General features: G+C 46.2%; 1 protein-coding gene across 4 annotated transcripts; it reads right to left on the bottom strand.

Moving 5' to 3' along the window:
• Positions 1-520: 520 nt before the first annotated feature.
• On the bottom strand, positions 521-12702 carry SPP2 (secreted phosphoprotein 2). Of its 4 annotated transcripts, XM_017834767.1 has the most exons (8): positions 12566-12702; positions 12347-12471; positions 10856-10978; positions 9282-9392; positions 6952-7006; positions 6344-6445; positions 3926-3958; positions 521-923 (listed from the first exon to the last, which is right to left on the bottom strand). In XM_017834767.1, the coding sequence occupies exons 1-6, from the start codon at positions 12612-12614 to the stop codon at positions 6354-6356; spliced, it is 555 nt and encodes a 184-aa protein (XP_017690256.1). In that variant the 5' UTR covers positions 12615-12702; the 3' UTR covers positions 521-923; positions 3926-3958; positions 6344-6353. The 4 variants fall into 4 exon arrangements, with proteins under 4 accessions (XP_017690256.1, XP_017690255.1, XP_017690257.1 ...); XM_017834766.1 differs by lacking the exon at positions 3926-3958 and having other exon boundaries at positions 526-923; XM_017834768.1 differs by lacking the exon at positions 3926-3958 and having other exon boundaries at positions 526-815.
• Positions 12703-20579: the final 7877 nt, after the last annotated feature.

Below are 20579 nucleotides of genomic sequence, written 5' to 3'. Positions count from 1 at the left end.
CTGCTCCCAGCTGCTGCTACAGGTGATCATTGAGGCTCTGACTACGTATCTTTATGCTTTTGCGATAGAAATTCCTACAGATCAGGTCACCTTGCAGCAATGAGCAGGGAAAACGAACTGAGAGCCAAACTGGGTGGGAGAGCTGCTTCAAACAGGAAAATCAGTTGATTTTGACAATGGCATAACTGATGAAGCATTAAAAAACTCAACAAGAACCCCCCCCAAACTGCACAGTTAACTTTCCCCTCACAAAGAGCTGCAGGGTGGGCTCTGTGCATGGAGTGGAGGGAAAGGCACAAGACTGCTAAGACATGTTTCCCGGGAGAGGAATATATCAGAGGTCTGTTCTAACCTGGCCTCCTTCCAAAAGCCACTAGTACCTGGCAATCACCATCATCAGCGTCCCTCAGCTCCCCACATTAGCGGCCAAGTACCCATTAAAGACAGATTGCTGGTGGGCTACAACTCAAGCCTTGGGTTTTGTAGCAAGACACCTTTTCCACAGCTGCTGTACCCCAGAGAAAATGGAATTGAGTGAGTTTATTGGTTTGAATAATCAATAATTAGCTGAGACCATTACAGAAAATTACAACCAACCAGAGAGCAACAGAACAAACAGGTGGAATAAGGAGCTTTTAATAGCATCATTATGGGATGGTACAAATATCTTCCACACGGTTTCACTTGGTGTCTGACAGTCCTCCCAGGGAGATCCCACACATCAGAAGGGGCTCTCGCTGGACAAGTGAGTATTTGGCATCTCATGAGCTCATCCAGTTGCCATCACAGCAGAAACTGAGTTTGGGAAAAGACTTCTTTTCATTGCAGAATAGTTTTTCACAAAAAAAAAAAAAAAGGACAAAGCATCAGGTTCTTTCTTCCCATGTTGGATCTTTTAATCTTGATTCTTCGCATTCTCCAATCTAATTTGAAAAACAGTGAGAAAGGAGAAATAGCAGAGCTGAGAATGTCTCATACTTCACAGAACCAACCAAACACCCATAGCCTTGGAAAAAGGGTATTCAGCTTCACCAAGTTGCTTATTAACTTGCTTAACGTCAGAGTCCCACCATGTGGAATCTGCAGAAAGAAACCTGCATATGCAAAACATATGTGCACAAATGTCATGGCAATGGCTAATTAGAGTAAAAGAAGAGAGAAAAAAAAAGAAGCAGATTGTTAGAAAAATAAACGGCAGGGCAATAAGTACACAAATCAACACATATTGTCAAGGCTCAAAAGCAGAGATGGTTGAGGCTTGGAGCTGATGTAGGGTCTGCTCTGAGATGGATCTGAATTAAAAGCTTCAATATGCAGAAGAAATTGAAGATGTGTTTTTCAGAGGGAACATGTGACTGTTTCTCCAGCATTCTGTAGCCTACACTGTGTCTTCAGCAAGTTGGTCACCATGGCAACCTGAAATTTTTCAGTAAGACAATTTTCTTGGTAAAATTTGAGGGATAGATTTGGGTCAGAAAGGAATGTCCACACATGTGGAAGTGATGAAATAGAGTGACCCTCTGAGAGCACCTGGGTCCTACCCAGCCCTGGGGAAGGGGGTGCAGGCCTAAGGACCAGGACCAGCCACTACACTCACCACTGGGGACCAAGTGACAGGAGAAGACACGGGAACCAGTGGGAATATGGGAAATTCCAGCTCAGTTTAAGGAAAAAAACCTTCCCCAAGAGTGCTGCTCGCTAGGGCCCAAAGAGGATCCACATCCCAGGGTATCCAAACCTGAGCCACACAGCCTCAGGAACCTGGCCTTGCTTTGAGGGGTCCTTCCCCACCTGCCTGATCCTTTGACAAGCTCATTTCTAGTGCTTCCAAAATCCAACCCTGAGCAGCAGTTTGAGGGCAGCCAAGAGCCCTTTCTGCTCCTCCAGTGAGGGAAGTCCCGTTGGTTTTCTCCAGGAACTTGATTAAGGGGCTTGCGAAGCCTAAGGGATCATCCAAGCTCTGCATCCTCCAGATGCAGGGACAATTTCCTCCACGCAGCTGTGGGTCTAATCCTTCAAAACAGGTCAAGAAGAGGTGGACAAAGGGCAAGACAAAAATTGCTGCTGCTCAGAGTAGCAACAGGAGATTGTCACAGCAATTCCCTTCTCTGCCAGAACAGCTCTGACCTCCGCCAGGAAAGGTCCCGCCTGGCTCCGTTTCAATCCCAGTCCTTTCCCTGTGAGCAGATGAAAGCTTGCTGTCCTCCCTGCCACAGCATATCACAGCTGCCAGGTGCCACCAAGGGCTCAGCCATCACAGACAGGCTCTTTGGCAGGAGGGATGAAACAGCAGCCTGTCATTCCCCAAGCTCTCGCTCCCAAAGCTCCCAAAGCTCCGACACGGAGCTCACGCGCTCTGCAACAGATCCCACTCGCCAGGGATTTTCCTTCCCTCTGATGCTTCACTTTATTTTTTTTTTCTTTCCCCAGAAAGCAATAAGCTGCTTTTTGAGAACTGTAGAAGGTGGGTGGGTGAATGAGAGAGGAAAAAAACCCAGAGACACGGGGATATGAAAGCGCAACTGAAATCAAGCCACTCCTTAATGAGGACACTGGGGATTAAAGCTCATTTTCCCATGCCCCAGGAGGGCTTTGCACCCTGCTCTGGTATTATATCAATAGAAGACAGATAAACAAGCATCCGTTTCACTCTGAAGGTCAGATCCTGGATTTCTTGGTATGGAAAGAGGCCCAATGCTGCCAGTTACTCTTCCATTGAAAAAAACCCCACAACCAAACCCTAATATTCAAGGGTGCCAGTCTTCTGGCATCTGCAAGGCTGTTAATCAGCTGCTAATAACCACCATATTCCTGCCAGCAGCAAGGTGTGCCAGGTAAGAGAGAGTAATTGTAAGGAAAATACAGAAAACTCGAGGAGGAAATCACAGCCTGGATGCTGGAGGGATTTGATTTTCTGCTAAAAAATGCTTTCCTTATGTGATTAGAGTAAGAGAATATCAGCATTCACCATATATGTGCATATTGCAAAGGCAACTTGCTGCTTTATTTTCCTATTCAAGGCCATGAAGCACTGCTGGCGAGATTCCAGATAAAAGCCACAGGTCAGGCTTCCCCCTGCACAGAAAAACTTCCTTAGGCAGGTGGTTTTGGAACAGCAGAGCACTGGGACCCATTTGCTTTCTGGGCTTCGAGGTGTTTGACGAGTTTGAGCTATTTTCAGGCTCCTCTTTGCAATTCAGAGCCACAAACATCGTTAAGCAGATTCCAGCTTAAGAGAACCCCAAATTCCTTGTCCTGTGCAGACTCAAAAAGCCTCTCATATTCTTTGTATGCTAGACAGCATCTTTTCCAAGCACATTCCCCAGGAGTTCAGCAGCATCACTAACACACCCTTTGGTGCTCCCACAGGCTCTGAACATCCCCGGCCAAGCTCACTGATGACCTCAACCCTTGTTGCAGGTTGTCCACAGGTGATCAGATCTCGTACCGAGGAGCAGCTTTCCCTCCTCCTGTCGCTCCCTCACGTGCCTTTTGATGGAAAGACTGGCCCACAGCACGCAGTGGGAATTTTAGATCTCTCCAGTTCTGGAGATACGCTAGGAAATAAATCCAGAAAATCTGATTAGGACCTGTCACTGAAATAAGCTCATTAATCATTGATGGATTTTTCATATGCAGTTTCTAACTCCTGCAGGCCCCAGCAGACCAGTGGGTCTGACAACTGCAGACTTGAAAAAGTTCTTTATGTAACAATGGCACTGATTTTCCCCCCCCCCCTTGAATATTTAACACACTCTAATAAACAAAAGAAGCTACAAAGCACCAGTGAGATCATTTAGCCCAGCTTCTTGCACAGAGTTCCAGGCACAGAATTCCCCTGAAATAACTCCTCTAGCCAAAAAGATGAGAAGATCTGGTTCAGAAAACCTAAAATCCAGCATGAAAAACTCTGTCAGCCACTTGCCTGAGTAATTTTTGCAGCAGCCAGTTATCCGTCCTGTTGTGTAAAAAAAAAGGAATCATATGTCATTTCTCACCTGAACTTGTCTAGCTTTGCCTGTCAGCACCAGGCTCTTTGAGGAAGAGATGAAAGTCTTCTATTATTAAATTGCTATTTCCCCAGCCTCCCCCAAAATATTCTCAGCTAAGCTAAGCCAGCTGAGCTGCTGCCATTTCAAAACTCTCGTTTCCCATGCCCCACCAAACACTGCCATCACAGTATGGCTTGTAATAATTCCAGCCAGGATCACACAGGTGCCAAAACCCGGGGAAAGCAGGCGGGAATAACTTTTCCTGGCCTCAAACACATGAAATCATTTGGGGCTGTGTGGCTCCAAATTAAACCCAGGGGTGAAACCCTCTCATTCTGGAAACAACTCAAATCAAGAAGACCTTTCTCCACACTTTACAGCTAAAAAGTCAAATTGATAAAAAAAAGAGAAACAGGGAGCTTAGAGGGGTTTTGATATTCTCTCCCAATCTCATGGGGTATCTGCCTCTGAGATGTCCAAAATCCAGGAGGACACTGGGATGAAACACAGCTCCACAAATGACACTTGCAACCCATCTTCAAGAGCAAGCAGAAAGTATTAAATTTCGAGCTGCTCAGGATTTCAAGAACCATACATTTCTCCCCATTTTTTTCACTTTCTCTTTCAAGAAGATTTTACAGATTGCTTTTGGCTTGGAGATTTCTTAGACATTAAATACAGGAACACAAAGCATTTGTGTTAAAGCTTAACGGGCATAGCTCTTCTTGAGAGCCAAAGGATTAAAGGTACCTTGCACTTCCCAAATGCAAAGGAAAATTAGGATTCCTATAGAAGACAGGAAGTGATTAAAACAGCCTATTGGCTTTAGTGGCTCATGGATAAACTAAAATAGCACATGGATTTAATGAAATCATTTTTACAAACAGAGTGGAGTGCCTGGGTTTTCCTTTCATATCTTGTTTCCAGGAGAGCAGGGGGTTTGTCTCCTTCAGCACAGGGAGGTTTACTACAGATATGCTTATGAGTAACATGTGTTATGTTTTGGTGAGTCATCGGTGTCAAATTCTGTTTAAAACTGGCTCCAGTGCAGGAGGCTTGAGCTGAGCTCAGTTCTGGCCCTCTCCAGGGACAGACACCTGCTAATGATTTGTACCCCAGCGAGTGCTTGAAGCCTTTTTAATCACAAAGACATAGCACTACCTTCCTTTCCCAACTGCTTTAAACCTGCTTAACATGCCAAAGAATGAGCTCATTCTGTGTTGCCAAAACTCTTTCAAAGCATTCCCCTTTAGATTAAATCCCTAAAATGGCAGGTAAGATAGCAGCAGCAATTAGAGTTGCTCCCACACAGAGCCTTAGAAGCAGGTCAGTAAAGGTGGATTGTGTAGGATAGGCCTTGCCAGCTCCAATAAATCATGGGTGTCTTTCATTATCATTCCCATTAATTGGGCTCCAAACATCTCCTTCACAGATTATCTGCAACAAATGCTTTTCCTGGGCAAACAGCACTGTGGTTCTCCCAGATCCATTACACCACAGTCAGTTTTTGTTTCATAAGCCATGTGTCAAGGTTTTTTGGGATAAGGTCCAAAGAATCCGTGAAACATCAGGTAGAAACATGTGTCTGCCAATAAAGAGACACAGAATCATAGAAGAATTGCTAAGGTTGGAAAAGATCATCAAGGCCCAGCATCACCACCTTGTTCACCACTAAACCGTGTCCTCAGGTGCCACATCCTCAGGTGTTTTGAACCCTTCCAGGATGGCGACTCCTCCAATGCCCTGGGCAGTCTGTTCCAAAGCTTTACAACCCTTTTGGTGAATTTTATTTCCCCTAACATCCCATATAAACCTCCCCTGGCACAGCTGGAGGCCATTCCCTCTCCTCCTGTCCCTCGTTCCCTGGGAGCAAAGCCCAACCCCCTCCGGCTCCCCCCTCCCGTCAGGGAGTTGCAGAGCCAGAAGGTCCCCCCTGAGCCTCCTTTTCTCCAGGCTGAGCCCCCACAGCTCCCTCAGCTGCTCCTGCTGCTCCAGCCCCTTTCCCCAGCTCCATTCCCTTCCCTGGATGTGCTCCAGCCCCTCAATGTCCTTGGAGTGAGGCAAATGAAGGCAAAAAGTCTTGAACCCTGTGTCAAACTCACACTCAGCAGATTGATTTTCTTGCCCCCTGTTCGCACTACTGCACCCCAGCACACTCATGGGAGTATGTGGGATGGCCATTTGCATATATGGAACTCAAAAGGGAGTGATGGCCATGAGATCTGTAGCTGGGATGTCTCCTGAGCAGTGAAGGAACAAGAGCTCCTTCCTCCTGAGCGGTCACTTCCCCACCCTGCCCCAAAAACTGCAGGCCTAGGGTGTATAAATGCTCCACTTGGAATTGTACTCACCCAAACCAGATTATTCCATCTTGTCAGAGCTGAGTCTGTGCCAATCCCCATGGCTGCCACCTCTTCCCCCCGAAGGCAAGGCTTCAGGAGCAAAGACATCTTCTAAAAAGGAACATGGTGAGATACCTGAGCATTAGATGCTTTCAAATGTGTTCATTGTTGCCCAGAGCTGTGGCTGCCCAAGAAAGTGTCCAAGGCCAGGTTGGACAGGGCTTGGAGAAACCTGGGCTAGTGGAAGGTGTCCCTGCCCCATGGTAGAAGGTGGAATGAGCTGGGCTTTAAGATCCCTTCCAACCCAAACCATTCTGGGATTCTAAAATAAATAATATTCAGCATTCAGCACGACATCGGGGCACCCTCGAGGCTGCACACAAGTCCTGGTTGTGAGAGCACAAATCTGGCAATCCAGACAATGTATAAACCTCAGCGTGGCCCCGCTTGGCAGCAAAATGTCCTCCTTTTATCCTCAACAAGGGAAAAACCAGCTGCCCACGACCTAAGCAAACTGCTGATCTTCCACATTGTCTTCTCCCTCAGACAGATGACCTTGAGATGCTACAAAAGGCAAACACAGGCCAAGGCAGTCCATCATGGCAGGGCTGTCTTACCTTCCCTGCGAGCGCTGCCTCCCCGGCTGGGGGTCATTTTCGGCACATACATCATCTGTAAAGTAAACACATTTCTTTGAAAAGCTCATCTGTCAACAAGTCCACCTCTCCCTTTCCTCAGGCACTGGGTGATCACTAAAGTAATTCCAAACCTCATCATTAATATTGCTGAGAACAAGTATTGCTGATAGTCCTGCGAAGTAGTGGCGTTGCTAAGGAAGTTCATGGTTGCAGGAAGGCTCTCAGACCCAAATCCTTCATGCCTCAAACCTTACCTCACCTCCCTGCAGAGCAGATACAGCCAGGAGGGCAGAGCCTGCAGAGCTCCTACTCTGTTGCAGCCACAGGGGGAACCCCCTGGACACATTTATCCAAAGCTGTCTTTTTAAAAGCCTTGTTTTATTGGTCTCTAACCAAGTAAGGAGATCCCACTGGTCATGATCACTTGACTTGTTCAGCCTGGGGGAGACTGAGCTCAGCCCTCATTGAGGTCTGAGCTTCCACCGGCGGGGCAGCTCCAGTCTCTGCTCTGTGTGACCACTGACAGGACCTGAGGGAATGGCTGGAGCTGTGCCAGGAGAGATTTAGGCTGGATCTCAGGAAAAGGTTCTTCCCCCAGAGGTAGTTGGGTACTTAACAGGCTCCCCAGGGCAGTGGGCACAGCACCAAGGCTGCCAGAGCTCCAGAAATGTTTGGACAACGCCCTCAGGGACAGGGTGGGATTGTTGGGGTGTCCCATGCAGGGCCAGGAGTGGGACTTGGTGATCTTTGTGGGTTCCCTCCATCTCAGGAGATCCTGTGATCCCAGCCTCAGTCAATCACAATTCTTTCTCCCCAAATACCACCACAGCTGCACTGACACCATCTCAGCCAGGCTGAGGTCCCTTGAGCTGAGTTACAGCCCACGATCAAGAGCTACAGTGCACTTGCTGCAGCCCTCTGCAGAGGGAAACACTTTCCTTTTCAAGTGCAATAATTCCCTTTGGCATTTATTCCTTATTAACATTGCAGAAAATACATTCCCCAGCAGGACTAGTGGCAGCAGCACTGAATTTTAAGTGATGGTTAGGGAAGACTTGCAGGAAGATGTCTGCTGGTAAAAACAAGTGTTTGTGCTGAGTGCCCTATTAAACAACAGTTATGTCAACCCACAGAGGACTGACTGAACATCCAATGCTGTGTTCCACATTTCAGGGTTTCACATGCAGCCTTTCTGCTCTGCAAATCAAGACTTCCTGTGGTGCACCCACTAGCTAGCTCTGAATAGAGATTTTGAGGAAAAAAAAGAATAAATGACAAGCTAATCTGGCAATTCAAGCCAAGTGGTGACACAGAATCCTATTTGTTTACAAGGCAGCTGGAGAGGGACTTTTCACAAGGGTTTGTAATGTTCACAAGGGTTTGTAGTGACAGGGCAAGGGAGAATGGCTTCCCACTGGCAGAGGGCAGGGTTAGATGGGATATTGGGAAGGAATTTTTTTCCTGGGAGGGTGGGGAGGCCCTGGCACAGGTTGCCCAGAGAAGCTGTGGCTGCCCCATCCCTGGAAGTGACCAAAGCCAGGTTGGAGGGGCTTGAAGCAGCCTGGGATAATGGGAGATGTCCCTGCCCATGGCAGGGGGTGGGACTGGATGAGCTTTCAGATCCCTTCAACCCAAACCACTCTGTGATTCTATGATTCAAATTATTAATTTAGTCTCTTACACTTTACAAAATTAAAAACTTTCCGTGTGCTTCCTTGAGAAACTTTGTTCCCTCAAGCACAACACCCAGTGTAGAGCTGTGTTCAAAGTGCAGGCACCCAGGTTCAGGTGTCAGTTCATGGATAAAGTGGACGCTGGCATGATTTGAAAACAGCCAGCAGGAATTCCCAGGTTTGATCAGCATTTCATCACACCCTAAAAATCAAACAAGAGCTCAAAAAGGGAACACACAGATCTCAGCAGAGCAAACGTCCTTCAGTTGTGCTGTGATGACACGCTCAGCTGAGAGCTGGGTTTGGTGTCAGAGCCAGAGCCATCAGGATTTGTTTCTGTCCAAGACATGCTAATCACTGTTCTCCAGGCACATACTCAAGGAAGGAAGTGTTGGAGCTGGTGGGTGTGCCAGGCTGCTGCAGAGATTCACACATTTAGCAGGGTCAAACCCCTCAGCTGATGGAAAGGGAAGTGTAACAGGACACAGCTGGATTTCAAACCAAAGTCAGTTTTCTGATCAAGACCTCCAGTTTTGGAACTGCAGTTCACACACAGACACCTGACTTCTGTTTAAAAGAGGATAAGAAGACTTTTCTCTCCCCCAGGCAGCCAAAAGCAGTTTTCCCTTTCCTTACCTCCTCGCTGCTCAGCGACTCAGAGCTGAATGTGCCACGATGGCACCGCACGATGACACTGGAAATCTGCTCCCCAGAGACTTCCACAACACTCCTGCAGGAAGCAGTTGGCTGTAACAGAATGGAACAGAGCAAATCTCAGAGGGCAAACCTCCAGTACATGAGAGTTTCCTTGGGGGTGGGAACCTGTAGAAGGAGTTAGAAAACAAACTCCAAGAGAAAGAAACTCAAGCAAGATTATACAGGACTACACAAAGATTATTCCTCCACAACTACTTGTTGGCTGTACAAAGCCTTGAGCCTGCTTGAGGTAGGAGAAAACCTCCACATCCTTTTCACTGCCACATCACCAAGCACAACAAACAGGGGCAGTGCAGGGCTATGGCAATGGCAGCTCCAGCTCTGAAAGTTAAATTACCTTTGTTTAAAGAAGTTGCCTCTGCAATTTGACAGAAGCTCCAGCAAAACCTGCACTCAAGTTTGGAAAACACACCCTCACACTATCTTTCACACTGTATTGCCCCAAGAGGAAAAGAGTGATGGTGTCTGTTTAGGATCCAGGGATAACACCATAGCAGCCAACCCTTGTGTTTTTAAGGAAAACCAAGCAATAACTATCAGTTCTGTGTGGTGCCATCTACACACACACACCAGCTGCTTAGCTACGAGTAGAGATGCTCAAAGGGACTCCATTCCTCTCTTTATGGGGTAAACTGCCTCCTGTGGGAGTAACACTACTCGTAAGCTGAGAGGAAAGCCTTTGCACCTTGCTGACCGCCTTTCCAGATCCCTGCTCTTCCCTAAAGACTGTGCCCAGGAAGGACAAGTAAGTTTGGCAGTCATTCCTAGAGGGAAAAGGGGTGAGAAGAGTTCAGCTTGGAGCAGCATAAAGGCAGAGATAATCTCTGTGGAAGTCTGATGCACAGGGACTCAAGAGCTGCTCCACATGCTTTGGAAGATCTGTGCCAGCAGTTAGGATACAAGCCCTCAGAAACTCTCAATGGGAGCTGTGATTTGGCCAAAATAACTGTGCACAAAGAAGTCCAGACTCAAAGGTGACATATTTCCACCAAAGCCGGTGATTTGAGAATCAAGACCAGAGCAAGAACTGCATCAAGAACCTGTTTATTTGAGGCTGAGAGTTGAAGAGCTGAAATCCATCAGCAGAGAGAGGGAATCTGTACTGCATGGGAAGAGAAAGCTTTACCTGGTGCCCAGATGCATGATAGGCTCAAGCAGGTCAAACATCAGCTCTTCCACCATCTTATCTTAAAGAAGCCATTCCTTCTGAGATTTGGCCCCAGAACACACTGACACTTTTCCTACATGCTGCTCCAAGACACAAATCCTATTTTCAGCTCACAGCAGTCCCTGTATTCCCCACTGACCAGGCAAAAGACTGTCCCAACACTGACCCTTCCCACCTAACACCCACTCCATGCTGTGGGTTATATCTGTTTAGGCTTTCAGAAAGCCAGTTATTCCACGTTTTTCAGCACCAGTAGCATTCCCAACACATCCTGAGAGGATCCTGCAGGGAGGGGAGGGCTCCCATTCCTACCAGAGGCACTTACCACGTAAGGCCCAGTTTTGAAGTCACAGGTGAAGGGATCTCTCCCTGAAGCCTTCAAGCACGTGGTCTCACGGATGCTGAACTGCAGCTCTAGTCTGTAGGCATCACTGTTCCACATGTCAATCTGGTAAAAGGAAGGTCAACACAACATTTAATTAGTGCTTGTCACCCTTCTGTGCCCACTGCATGGCAACCTTGCCTTGTTTTGTCAAGCAGAAGATGACAGGAGGGCATTAGGCATCAGTGCCCAGTTTAGAGCGGGTTGCTGCGTGTGAGAAAGGCTTGTTTTATTGGTAATGGCAACACAGGACAGTTTTCCATGGGGATTTCACTTGAAACACCACTCATTGGGCTTGAATCCCACTTGAATCTCACCCCACTTGAGTCTTCCAGTCATTGCTGGATCCTGATCCTGCTCAGAGTTGTGGGGACCTAAACTGTCAAAGGCAGATGAGCACAGCATTACCCCTGGATGTTACCCATTACCCCTGCATGTTACCCCTTCTTTTGTGGGAACCAGGGTGCCAAGAGCTCTGCTTTGGATATCCCAACTGCTGGGAGGTCTATTGGAAACACCTGGCTTGGAAAGTAAATCCCATGAGTGCAAGCAAGTGATTTAATGGAGCTTATAGAGGCACTCCATGTCAGCTCAGGTGCCTCAATGGGCAGCATGCACACACCACCAAAAGATTTAGAGAGCTTGAATGCTTTTTGTTATTTTTTTTCTCCTTCTCACAGTCTAATCAATGTTTTAGCTCAGATGAGAGACTAAAAAAAAAAGCAACCTTCCCTCCCCCAAAAAACCCCCAACTAACAACAAATCAGCATTGCTTTCAAATATTCGTTTGTTTTTTCTCCAGACTATATAAATTCAGCAGTCATTTTGTCATTCATTCTCGCAGAAGACTTGATACATGCCACCTACAGAAACAGTTCTGAGGGTGTTCAGGAGCATGGACGTGCTAACTTTGAATTAAGAAGCTTAAACTCCTTAACTTTAGGTATCCAATACAATTCTTAGCACCACAAATTAAAACAGATAGAGGTTTCCTGCCTGCATTTAGACTGCAGCAGATTTAAACCACAATTGGTGGTTTAGACAGGTGACAAATACAGATTGGAGAAAGAATGTGTGGTGGCATTTAATCAGCTGAGACCTTGAGATGAACCAGGTTGCTTGATGCCCAAAGCAAAGTGGTTAGCTGGGGGTATTTAAAACCAGCACTTTTGACCAAAATCCTACAAGACATCCTTCAAAGGTTTCTGTTCTAAGGGCGAAAAACCTGAACTCCTGAAGTATTTTTAATTACAAACCAACATACAAAGGATTTTTGTGTTCCTAAAGCCATGATTCCAGATAATGCCCCAAGCCCACCCTCTTCCAAGCAGTGAATTCCAATGAAATCTGGGTTTCCAGAGCTGAGTGGAAAAGGGTTTTGCATCCCAGCAAAGCAAGTTTCAGGTAAAGGATCCCCGTTGTCTGTGCACTTACTCCCGTGACGTGGCTCCTGACAACACCATACAGGTTCCTCCCCCAGGACTGGGAATTGATCCGTGCAATGGAAGCATTGAGAGCCTCTTCCACGACAGGGAGTTCATAGTCATAGGCTGGAAACCCTGAGAGGGAAGCACAGCTCCATTAGGAGTTCGTTGTGGACTTGTATTTTCTCCCCAAAACCACCTTAAGGAAGAGGACGTGGCTCCAACTTACCAGAGCATGAGAAAATGCACAGTGTGAGGAGAAAAATTAGGACCCTCATGATGTGTCTCTCAAAATTCTCCAGTCTTTTCCCTTTCTAAGCAAGGACTTCCAGTGCATATTCCTTTCTTTATATAAATGCAGCCTTGATCCCACGCCTGACCTCCCCATGCCCAAGCCCCTCTACAAACATTGCACTTTAAACAGAATTGATCCCAGGATAAATATTTGCTGTCAGCTTTTCTCCCTTTAGCAGTAGCTCCCTGATAAGGGATGGGCTGCAGTGCCTTTTTCCCAGGACTGAATTCCCAATAGGAGAATTCAGGGAGCACTGAATTCCCAATATCTCCATAGCCAAAGATAGAATATAGTTATTCTGTTCACTTTTAACCATTAGTTTTCCATGGGGTGAGACAACTCTTTCCTTAGCACTGGACCCAGCACCTTCATCAGGCTGGACATCAGGAGGAATTTCTCCATGGAAAGGGTGGTCAGGCCTTGGAAGGGGCTGCCCAGAGAGGTGGTGGAGTCTCCACCCCTGGAGGTGCCCAAGGAAGGACTGGCCGTGGTACTCAGTGCTCTGGAATGGGGGACAAGGTGGGGGTCAGGCACAGGGGGGACTCCATGGGCTGGGGGGGGCTTTTCCGACCTCAGTGATTGTGGAATTCTAATCAGTGTCTAATCCCTTTGGCACTGCAGGTCTGATGGACACACCCTCCCCCTCCACAGCTCCTACTGGTGTTGCTGGAAGTGGACTTTGAGAGTGAAGCAACAAAAAGCACAAGTTACAGCAAACAAAACCTCAGTTACACACCCCTGATGGGCATTCTGGAACACCACAGCCTGAAGCAGAACCTCAGAGGCCTCACTGCGTTACCTGGAGCCTTTGAAACTTTAAATATTTAGATTTCCTGTGCCTGCCAGGTCAGCAGGAACAGCTCTTACAGGGCCACTGGCACAACGCAGTAGCTGATGCAAGGCAAATATTACCTCCAGCCCCAAAGATTGGTACCTGAAAAGCCACAGAGCTATGTCTATTTTAAAATGTATTCATTTATTTATGTTTTGCTGACCCTACTGATAATTTTCAAGTTTTTCTCCCTATCTCTGGGGCACATTTTCCATCAGTTCTGCTGTTACATCCTTGCATTTAGTGAACGTTACCTGCAGTCACCAGTCAAACCAAGCCCTGGAAAACTTGAAATCTTGGATGAATCCAGGCAAAACATTCACCTCCTGCTTTTGAAGCCATTGGCTGTCAAGTACAGTCACTAATGTCATACCCTGTCCCCTGTGAGTTTCTTGCTGCCATTTAAAGGGGCTTGCCAATGAAAACAATGTTTTAAAATTTTTGTAATTCCCCCACAGGCATTAAGATCCTTGACCAGAAAAATCACAAGCCCAAACTTCAAGGATTCTTAAATACCAAAGCTGTTATTTTCACCTCTGGATTTCAGAGTCTCTGAGCGGTCACACAAGGTTTTAGACATTAAACAAAAAGTCACTGGTGGTGAGCTCAAGGCTTAAATCAGCATATATTTTAGATAATTACTTCAGTCATGAACAGCTAAACCAAGAAATACCCAAACAGGCTATTCAAGGCCCTGCTTTGTCTCATGTCTGGCACAGCAGCAACAGGGAATTCAATGAGGGATTCAGAAGTCTCGAGGTACACATGGAACCATAAAGACTTTCAGGTGCTGCAATGGACCAGCCTGGTGGCTGGCATTGGGCTGTACAGGGCTGAGCTCAAAATATAGGATCTTACAGAGACTGAAGGGTTATACATCCCATTGGAAGTGCCTGTTCCTAGTTCTGCGAGCCTGCAAAATTCAACTTGAACTGATATTTTCACATTAGCTCAAAATCCATGGGGGAAAAGGTAAAAAGGGATTAGTCCAGTTCTTCCAACTCTGGTGCAAGGTGTCCCTGCTCATGGCAGGGGGGAAGGAACTAGATGAATGTTAAGGTACCTTCCAACCCAAACTGTTCTGGGATTCTATGATTCCCCAAGCTGAGAGTAAAACTACAATTTTACTCAAGTTCTCAGCTGCTGTGCAAACACTGCAGCATCAAAGGAGGTTTATGACTCCAATTGAGCCTTATATAGACACAATACCAACTGCTAATCCCAATTTTAGCATCTTTAATGTCACTGGAGACCCTGGAATTGGTGGAAGTTCCTGATCCCGACATTAGACAGTCCAAAGGCGCTGACAGAGCCAGGGGAGCTCTCTCTTGCTGAAAAAAGCCACATATTTAAACTGAGAGAGGGTAGACTTGTTATATATTAAGAAGGAATCCTTCCCTGTGAGGGTGGGGAGGCCCTGGCACAGGCTGCCCAGAGAAGCTGTGGCTGCCCCATCCCTGGAAGTCTCCAAGGCCAGGTTGGACAGGGCTTGGAGCAACCTGGGCTGGTGGAAGGTGTCCCTGCCCATGGCGGGGGGTTGGACGGAGATATTTTTTTAAGATTTTTTAATTTTTACATTACATTTTGTAGACCAGGAGCACCCTCAGCTCTGGGAAGTCTTGTTCATCAAGGGATTCCCTGCTGGGATTCATACACTCCAGTCCCAGCTGCCATCCCCTACCTGTGCTGTCCCCCTGCCCACACATCACATATGTACAGGGCACTCCATGATGCATCCAGACCACAGTGCTGGCCAGCTGCTTCCCACATCCCCTGTCCTCCTCTTGGATAGACCCCCTGAACCACCTGGTTCCAGTGGGTGCTGGTCCTTCCTGCAACAAGGATAACGGTGGTGCTCGGTTACAGCTACGGGAGAAGCTTCAGCTATTCCACAAGTACAGTGAAGGGGAGCAAGACAAGATATCCTGGGGTCCAAACAACCAGCAGTGATTACTTATACCCCCACAGAAGGAAGAAATGGTATGAAGAAGATCTGTTGGACCTCTTATGTGTCCCTCATTTTAGATTTATAGAGCAAACCAGCTCCAAGACCAGAGCAGAAAAGGCTTGAGCAGGAAAATCATGGGGGCCCTGCTGCAGCCCTCTCTGTTATAGGTCTGCCCTCATTCTGTCACCACCCAAACAAGACACAGAGACACAGCCTGATGTCCTGGGCAGAGGGCACAGGTCAGGCTCTCTCTGAGCTCAGACAGGAGGTTCACAGCATCAGGGACCACTCCTGAGAAACAGCTGCATCCCATGATCCACCTGAGGATCCAGAGTAGGTCCTGGTTGATCATGCTCAGTAGGCACCTTGCCCCATCACCTCTCTTCTGATGGACCTTGCAGGACTATCTTAACTTCTTGTAGTTCTACATGACCCCCTTGTACATACACAAAGCTTTACCCCCCTCACCCCCATGGTGGGGCAGCACAGGAGTTGAACTTTTGATCCCTGTCACCTGACGCAGCTTTAACACTTAGTCTGCCAAAGCCAATTGATCCTCTCTGGTTCACAGAGCCAGTGCAACACTTCCTCCTCCATTTATGCTTGGAGGAAACCCTTGGAAAAAAATCCTTCATCAGATTTCACAATGAACTCACAAAAGTTCATCCTCAAGCATCATTTACTAGATCCTTAGATCTGCTTACAGCTAAACCAGTCAGCCATTTCCACGTGAACCCTCATCCCTTGCAGTGTCTTCCTGGGTATGTAATTATTTTATCATGTTTGTTGCAGCATGCAGCTTGCTGTTCCAACCCATAACTTGCTGTACTGGGTTTGACTGGGATGGAGTTAGTAACCAAGAGAATGTTGGTAACACGAGGATGTCACAGCTACTACAGCCAGGCTGGTGACGAGTAATTGCTTTTGCATCGCTATTTTTCTTTTTTACTCTTCACTTGTTAAACTGTTGTTATCCCAGCCTGGAATTGCAGTTTTTTCCTTGCTTTTGCGCTTTCCTCTCTCTCTCTCATGCCAGTAGGTGAGGCTTTGCTGCCACCTGGAGCCAACCTGCCGCAGCCGCATCTGTGACAATCCATCACCCGCGAAGTGGTGCTGCCTGTTGCCCGAGTGCCTGCATTGAGCAGACAAATCTGACTGCGGTGACCAGATCCAAGGAAAAAACCTCAGTCACTTCTCCTGAGGATCAAAGCCATCACGGACACCAGTGACTCTTGGCATTTAAGAATTTGGGCATCAAATCGAGAAGGCCGAAAGCCTGCAGAAAATTACAGAAGGGGTGAAGACTGTTGTCCTTGGATTTATGGATTTTACAGTTTGGGTTTATGCCTCACTGACCGCGTTAAGGGCTTGCAGTGAGCTTTGGAGTTTGTTGGTTGGAAGTTTTTTTGCTTTTAAGTGGAGATTCTCAAACTGCAAGAGGCAAGGCCTTAAGGGAAACCTGCTGTCACAGGTCTTAAAGCAAAAGTTATCCAAAGCAACTAATTCAATACAAGCACAGCTCCAGCAAGGTAGGGACACTTGTGTGTTCAAGTTGGCCTGAAGACAATGTTTGTGGGATTCTGCTACCAAGTGTTTCCAATCTAAGCCCACCACGTATTTACAGAGATGAATTTTCACAGTTCCCCACCAGTGTAAGCACTAGGACCCCCAGCACGTGTACACAAGCCACATACAAACCACTGGACAAACACCCCAAGCACTTCATAGCTCCAGCTCTACACTGATACCAGTCACAAACCAAAAAACCCCATTTCTAATATCCGAATAAATGTTGTCTATTTGCTCGCTATTTTGAGAGCAGAACAGGAAAGACAGGTGAAGTTTGTGAATAAATTATTCATTACAAATTAGCCCTTGCTTTTGGCAACGGAGCACCCTCCAGCCCAAACAGGACATACTGCAGAAACTTGGGAACATGTCACCTTGAGCAGTTCTGCTGCAGTCAATCCAGTCATAAGGTTACAACCTCACCCTGCATTTTTGTTCATGCTGAAACCATCCTGAATTTACAAATCCAAGATTTCACAGAAAGCAAAAAGAAAAAATATCGCAATCAAGGGATAATTACAGCCCATGATTAATTTCTAAATTACATGAATCTCTTTTCAAAATACCTGCATACATGCCACCAGCCTAGGCAAGCAGAACACTTGCAGCCTTCCCTTACTCATATCTTCTTCTTTGAGCTGAAATTTTTAACTGTATGTGACTTTAGCATCTTCCAGACCAAACCCACACTGCAGATAAAACAAAAATGTTTTCCAGCTATTCACCACAAAAAGCAAATCTACACCTTTTAAACAAAATAAAAACCTCTTAAAAAAAAAGGGGGGCATTTTATATAATCTCATTGACATTCCTTATCACAAGAAAGATTTCCCGATGGGAGAAAACTCAACATAAATTAACAGGGAGATTATTAGATTTACGTGTTTCTTAGATGACAGCTTTACAATGTTGTTATTGGAATTACATTAGCATCCTACACACAGAAAGAATAACAGGAACGGCATAAAGCAAGAGCTACTACCCACTTACACTGGGGAAGCCGGAAAATAACGACACCAAGTTGCCTTGAGACAGTATCATATCAGTGTCTTAAATCAAATTAATAATGGAAAAGCAAGAGACAGCCGGTGGCAAAAACATGCAAGCCACCTCCTCGGTGAGGAAATACAGACTGGCTTACTGACAATGCCCGGGCTCTGCTTTCCTGCTGAGATTCCTTCTGCAGGCTCCGCGACACACGTATCCCTCCAGATCAAGGGTATTGCCCACTCCTCTAGGAGCCTCAGCCATCAGCAGTGGGCCACAATGCATCCTCCCTTCCCTGAGGTTCTCCATCCCATGCCAAGGAGCACTGCCCCGGGGATAGATGTAGGACATTCCACAGGAAAGCATCCTGTGCTACGAGATGAGAAAGGTATCTGTCGGGTTATGGAAGACCTGTCAGGACAGGTACATCTTAAAGTATGTCTGAAGGCAGAACCAAGTTTAAAATTGGCTGCCTCAATTTCCAAGGCAGCCCAGTTTTGGCCAGCTTCCACCAAGGAGGAGACCATGACTAACTCCCCATCCATCTGCAACTATCTCCATCTGCAACTATCTCCATCTGCACAGAAGAGGCAGCACAGCCCTAGAGAGATCAGACGCTAGAAAGTGAGGACACTAAATTGATGCATCCCCAGTTTAGATTAGTGTGTAAGGGAAGGAAGAAGAAGGATAAATCCATCACCTCCTGGGGCACAACAGCAAAAACCAGGCAAATACATATTGACATGGATTAAAGAAGCAGTGTAAGAAAACCAGTTCAAATGGGGAAAGCAAATCCACTTAGGAAACCCTGGCAAGACTGAATTACTCCTGCTCCTTGCAGAACAGGCACTCCAGTTCCAGCTCCTAGTGCTCCAAATGTGTTTCCAGGTGCAGGTTCAGACTGACAGCCCCAGGCCCTCTGCAGACACAGCCTGGCTGCTGCTGTATTCCCATCCCTGAACTCCTGCCTCCAGGCCCAGCAGCAAAACCAGACAATGGCAGAGTCAATTGCAAAAAATAAAATATAAACAGAGGACAAAAAAAAAGGGCATTGTTGGGTTTACAAATGGTTTTCTATTAAGAGTTAACAATATAATAACTCTATTAAGGTATAAAAGCTGTCAGGGAATGAAAGTTCATTGGGTGTTGCAAAAGCAAGCCAAACAAATAAGGATATTACAAAAAACACTAATCGTCCCACTGGGACAGACAGATAACTGGCCAGTGGGCAGCAAGAGCTTTCTGTGGTGGCACCTTTGGTCTGGGAGGAATCTTCATTTGTATCAGGTTTGGGGAGTTGGGACCGGCTATTGCAGCACAGGGCTGATCGAAGGTAACAGCAGCCCTTTTAAAATAGCTATATTCCATTTAGCAGCATTACTAAAACCCATTCTAGCCATCCACTGCAAGACCTGGGGTTCCTCTTCCAAACGAAGAATCAAGTCTGGCAACTCAGTGCTCTCTCTTCCAAGACACATTCCTTCAGAAAACTGCAGGATTAAAGCCTTGCCATCCCTTCAACACAGAGGGTGGAAGAACACAAGATTCAGTGTTTCCATCATTCCCACAGGTTCTGTCATGCAAGTATGACAAAATACATCTCTTCTCTGCAGTTTTCTCATTTAAGATTTTGTTTGTTTAATAAATCTTTCCTTGGAGGAGCAGTCTCACATCAGCACTCGATTTAGAATACTTTAAGTGAATTTATAAACCATGTTTCAGTAGCTGCTTTTACAGCAGGGATTTCAGAGGAGACCAGAGCAGACTAAAGGCACCCAGAATGGTGTTTTGTAACTGAGGTCATTCACTGATTCCCATGATCCAGGATCCCAATATCAGGCTGCACCTGATGTTCCTACCCACCCAGGGGAAACCACACAAGCCAAGATCTCTCTTAAGCTCTTTTAGTACCATTTTAATACATATTGATGTACACACACACGCAGAGAAAATAACAAGTGTGGCTGCACCAGAACCACAAAACTCACTGTTTGGAGTTTACTGCAATTTCCTCAATCTTTGATAATTAAAAAAAAAATAGTAGGAAAACACAGTAGTAGGAGGAAAATGTGCATTTATCCTGCTCAGCATCCAAATCCAAAGTGACAGCATGGACTTTGCCACTTATTCCTAATGCTAATCTGTGCACATACAAGGATTTACTAGTTATATCTGCAAAATAGTTAAACAAAAGCCCACAAAATAAAACATAGCCGGTAATTCACGTGTTGATTTTCATCTCTGTTTGTGTTGTCCTCTCACGATACATAATTTCAACTGTCAAATACACATTTTCAAATGTATTACTGGAACATCCCTCAGTCCAGAGTCCATGCTTACTTCTTGCTGGGAGTTACAGCTGAGTAAACAGCCAGAATTGTATCAGGTCACTTTAACTAACCCATTTCAAGTCAATTGTGGTTGCTGTCTTTCAGTGCTGGGAAGAAAAAGCATTGGTGGCTGAGTTTCAGAATATATAAATACTTATGTAAAGCAACGTTTTCAGCTCCAGGAGTGTGTTCATTAGGAGACAGTGAAGCATCTCCAGTAACTAAGACATGGGCTGTTCAAAATCTGAGCCATTTTAAGTTAATATTAAAAAAAAAAAAGTA

The sequence above is a fragment of the Lepidothrix coronata genome, unplaced genomic scaffold, assembly GCF_001604755.1.
Source record: "Lepidothrix coronata isolate B3197 unplaced genomic scaffold, Lepidothrix_coronata-1.0 Scaffold239, whole genome shotgun sequence".
NCBI classification, from domain to species: domain Eukaryota; kingdom Metazoa; phylum Chordata; class Aves; order Passeriformes; family Pipridae; genus Lepidothrix; species Lepidothrix coronata.
The sequence above is the reverse complement of the archived record's forward strand: the minus strand, read 5'-3'. Positions and strand labels throughout refer to the sequence as shown.

Coding starts and splice junctions, on each gene's coding strand:
- SPP2 (XM_017834767.1), bottom strand. CDS start 12,614: ATGAGGGTCCTAATTTTTCTCCTCACACTGTGCATTTTCTCATGCTCT. Junction 12,472..12,565: donor GTGCATTTTCTCATGCTCTG/GTAAGTTGGAGC, acceptor CTTCCCTCTCAG/GGTTTCCAGCCTATGACTAT. Junction 6,446..6,951: donor AGGCAGCGCTCGCAGGGAAG/GTAAGACAGCCC, acceptor GTTCCTTTTTAG/AAGATGTCTTTGCTCCTGAA.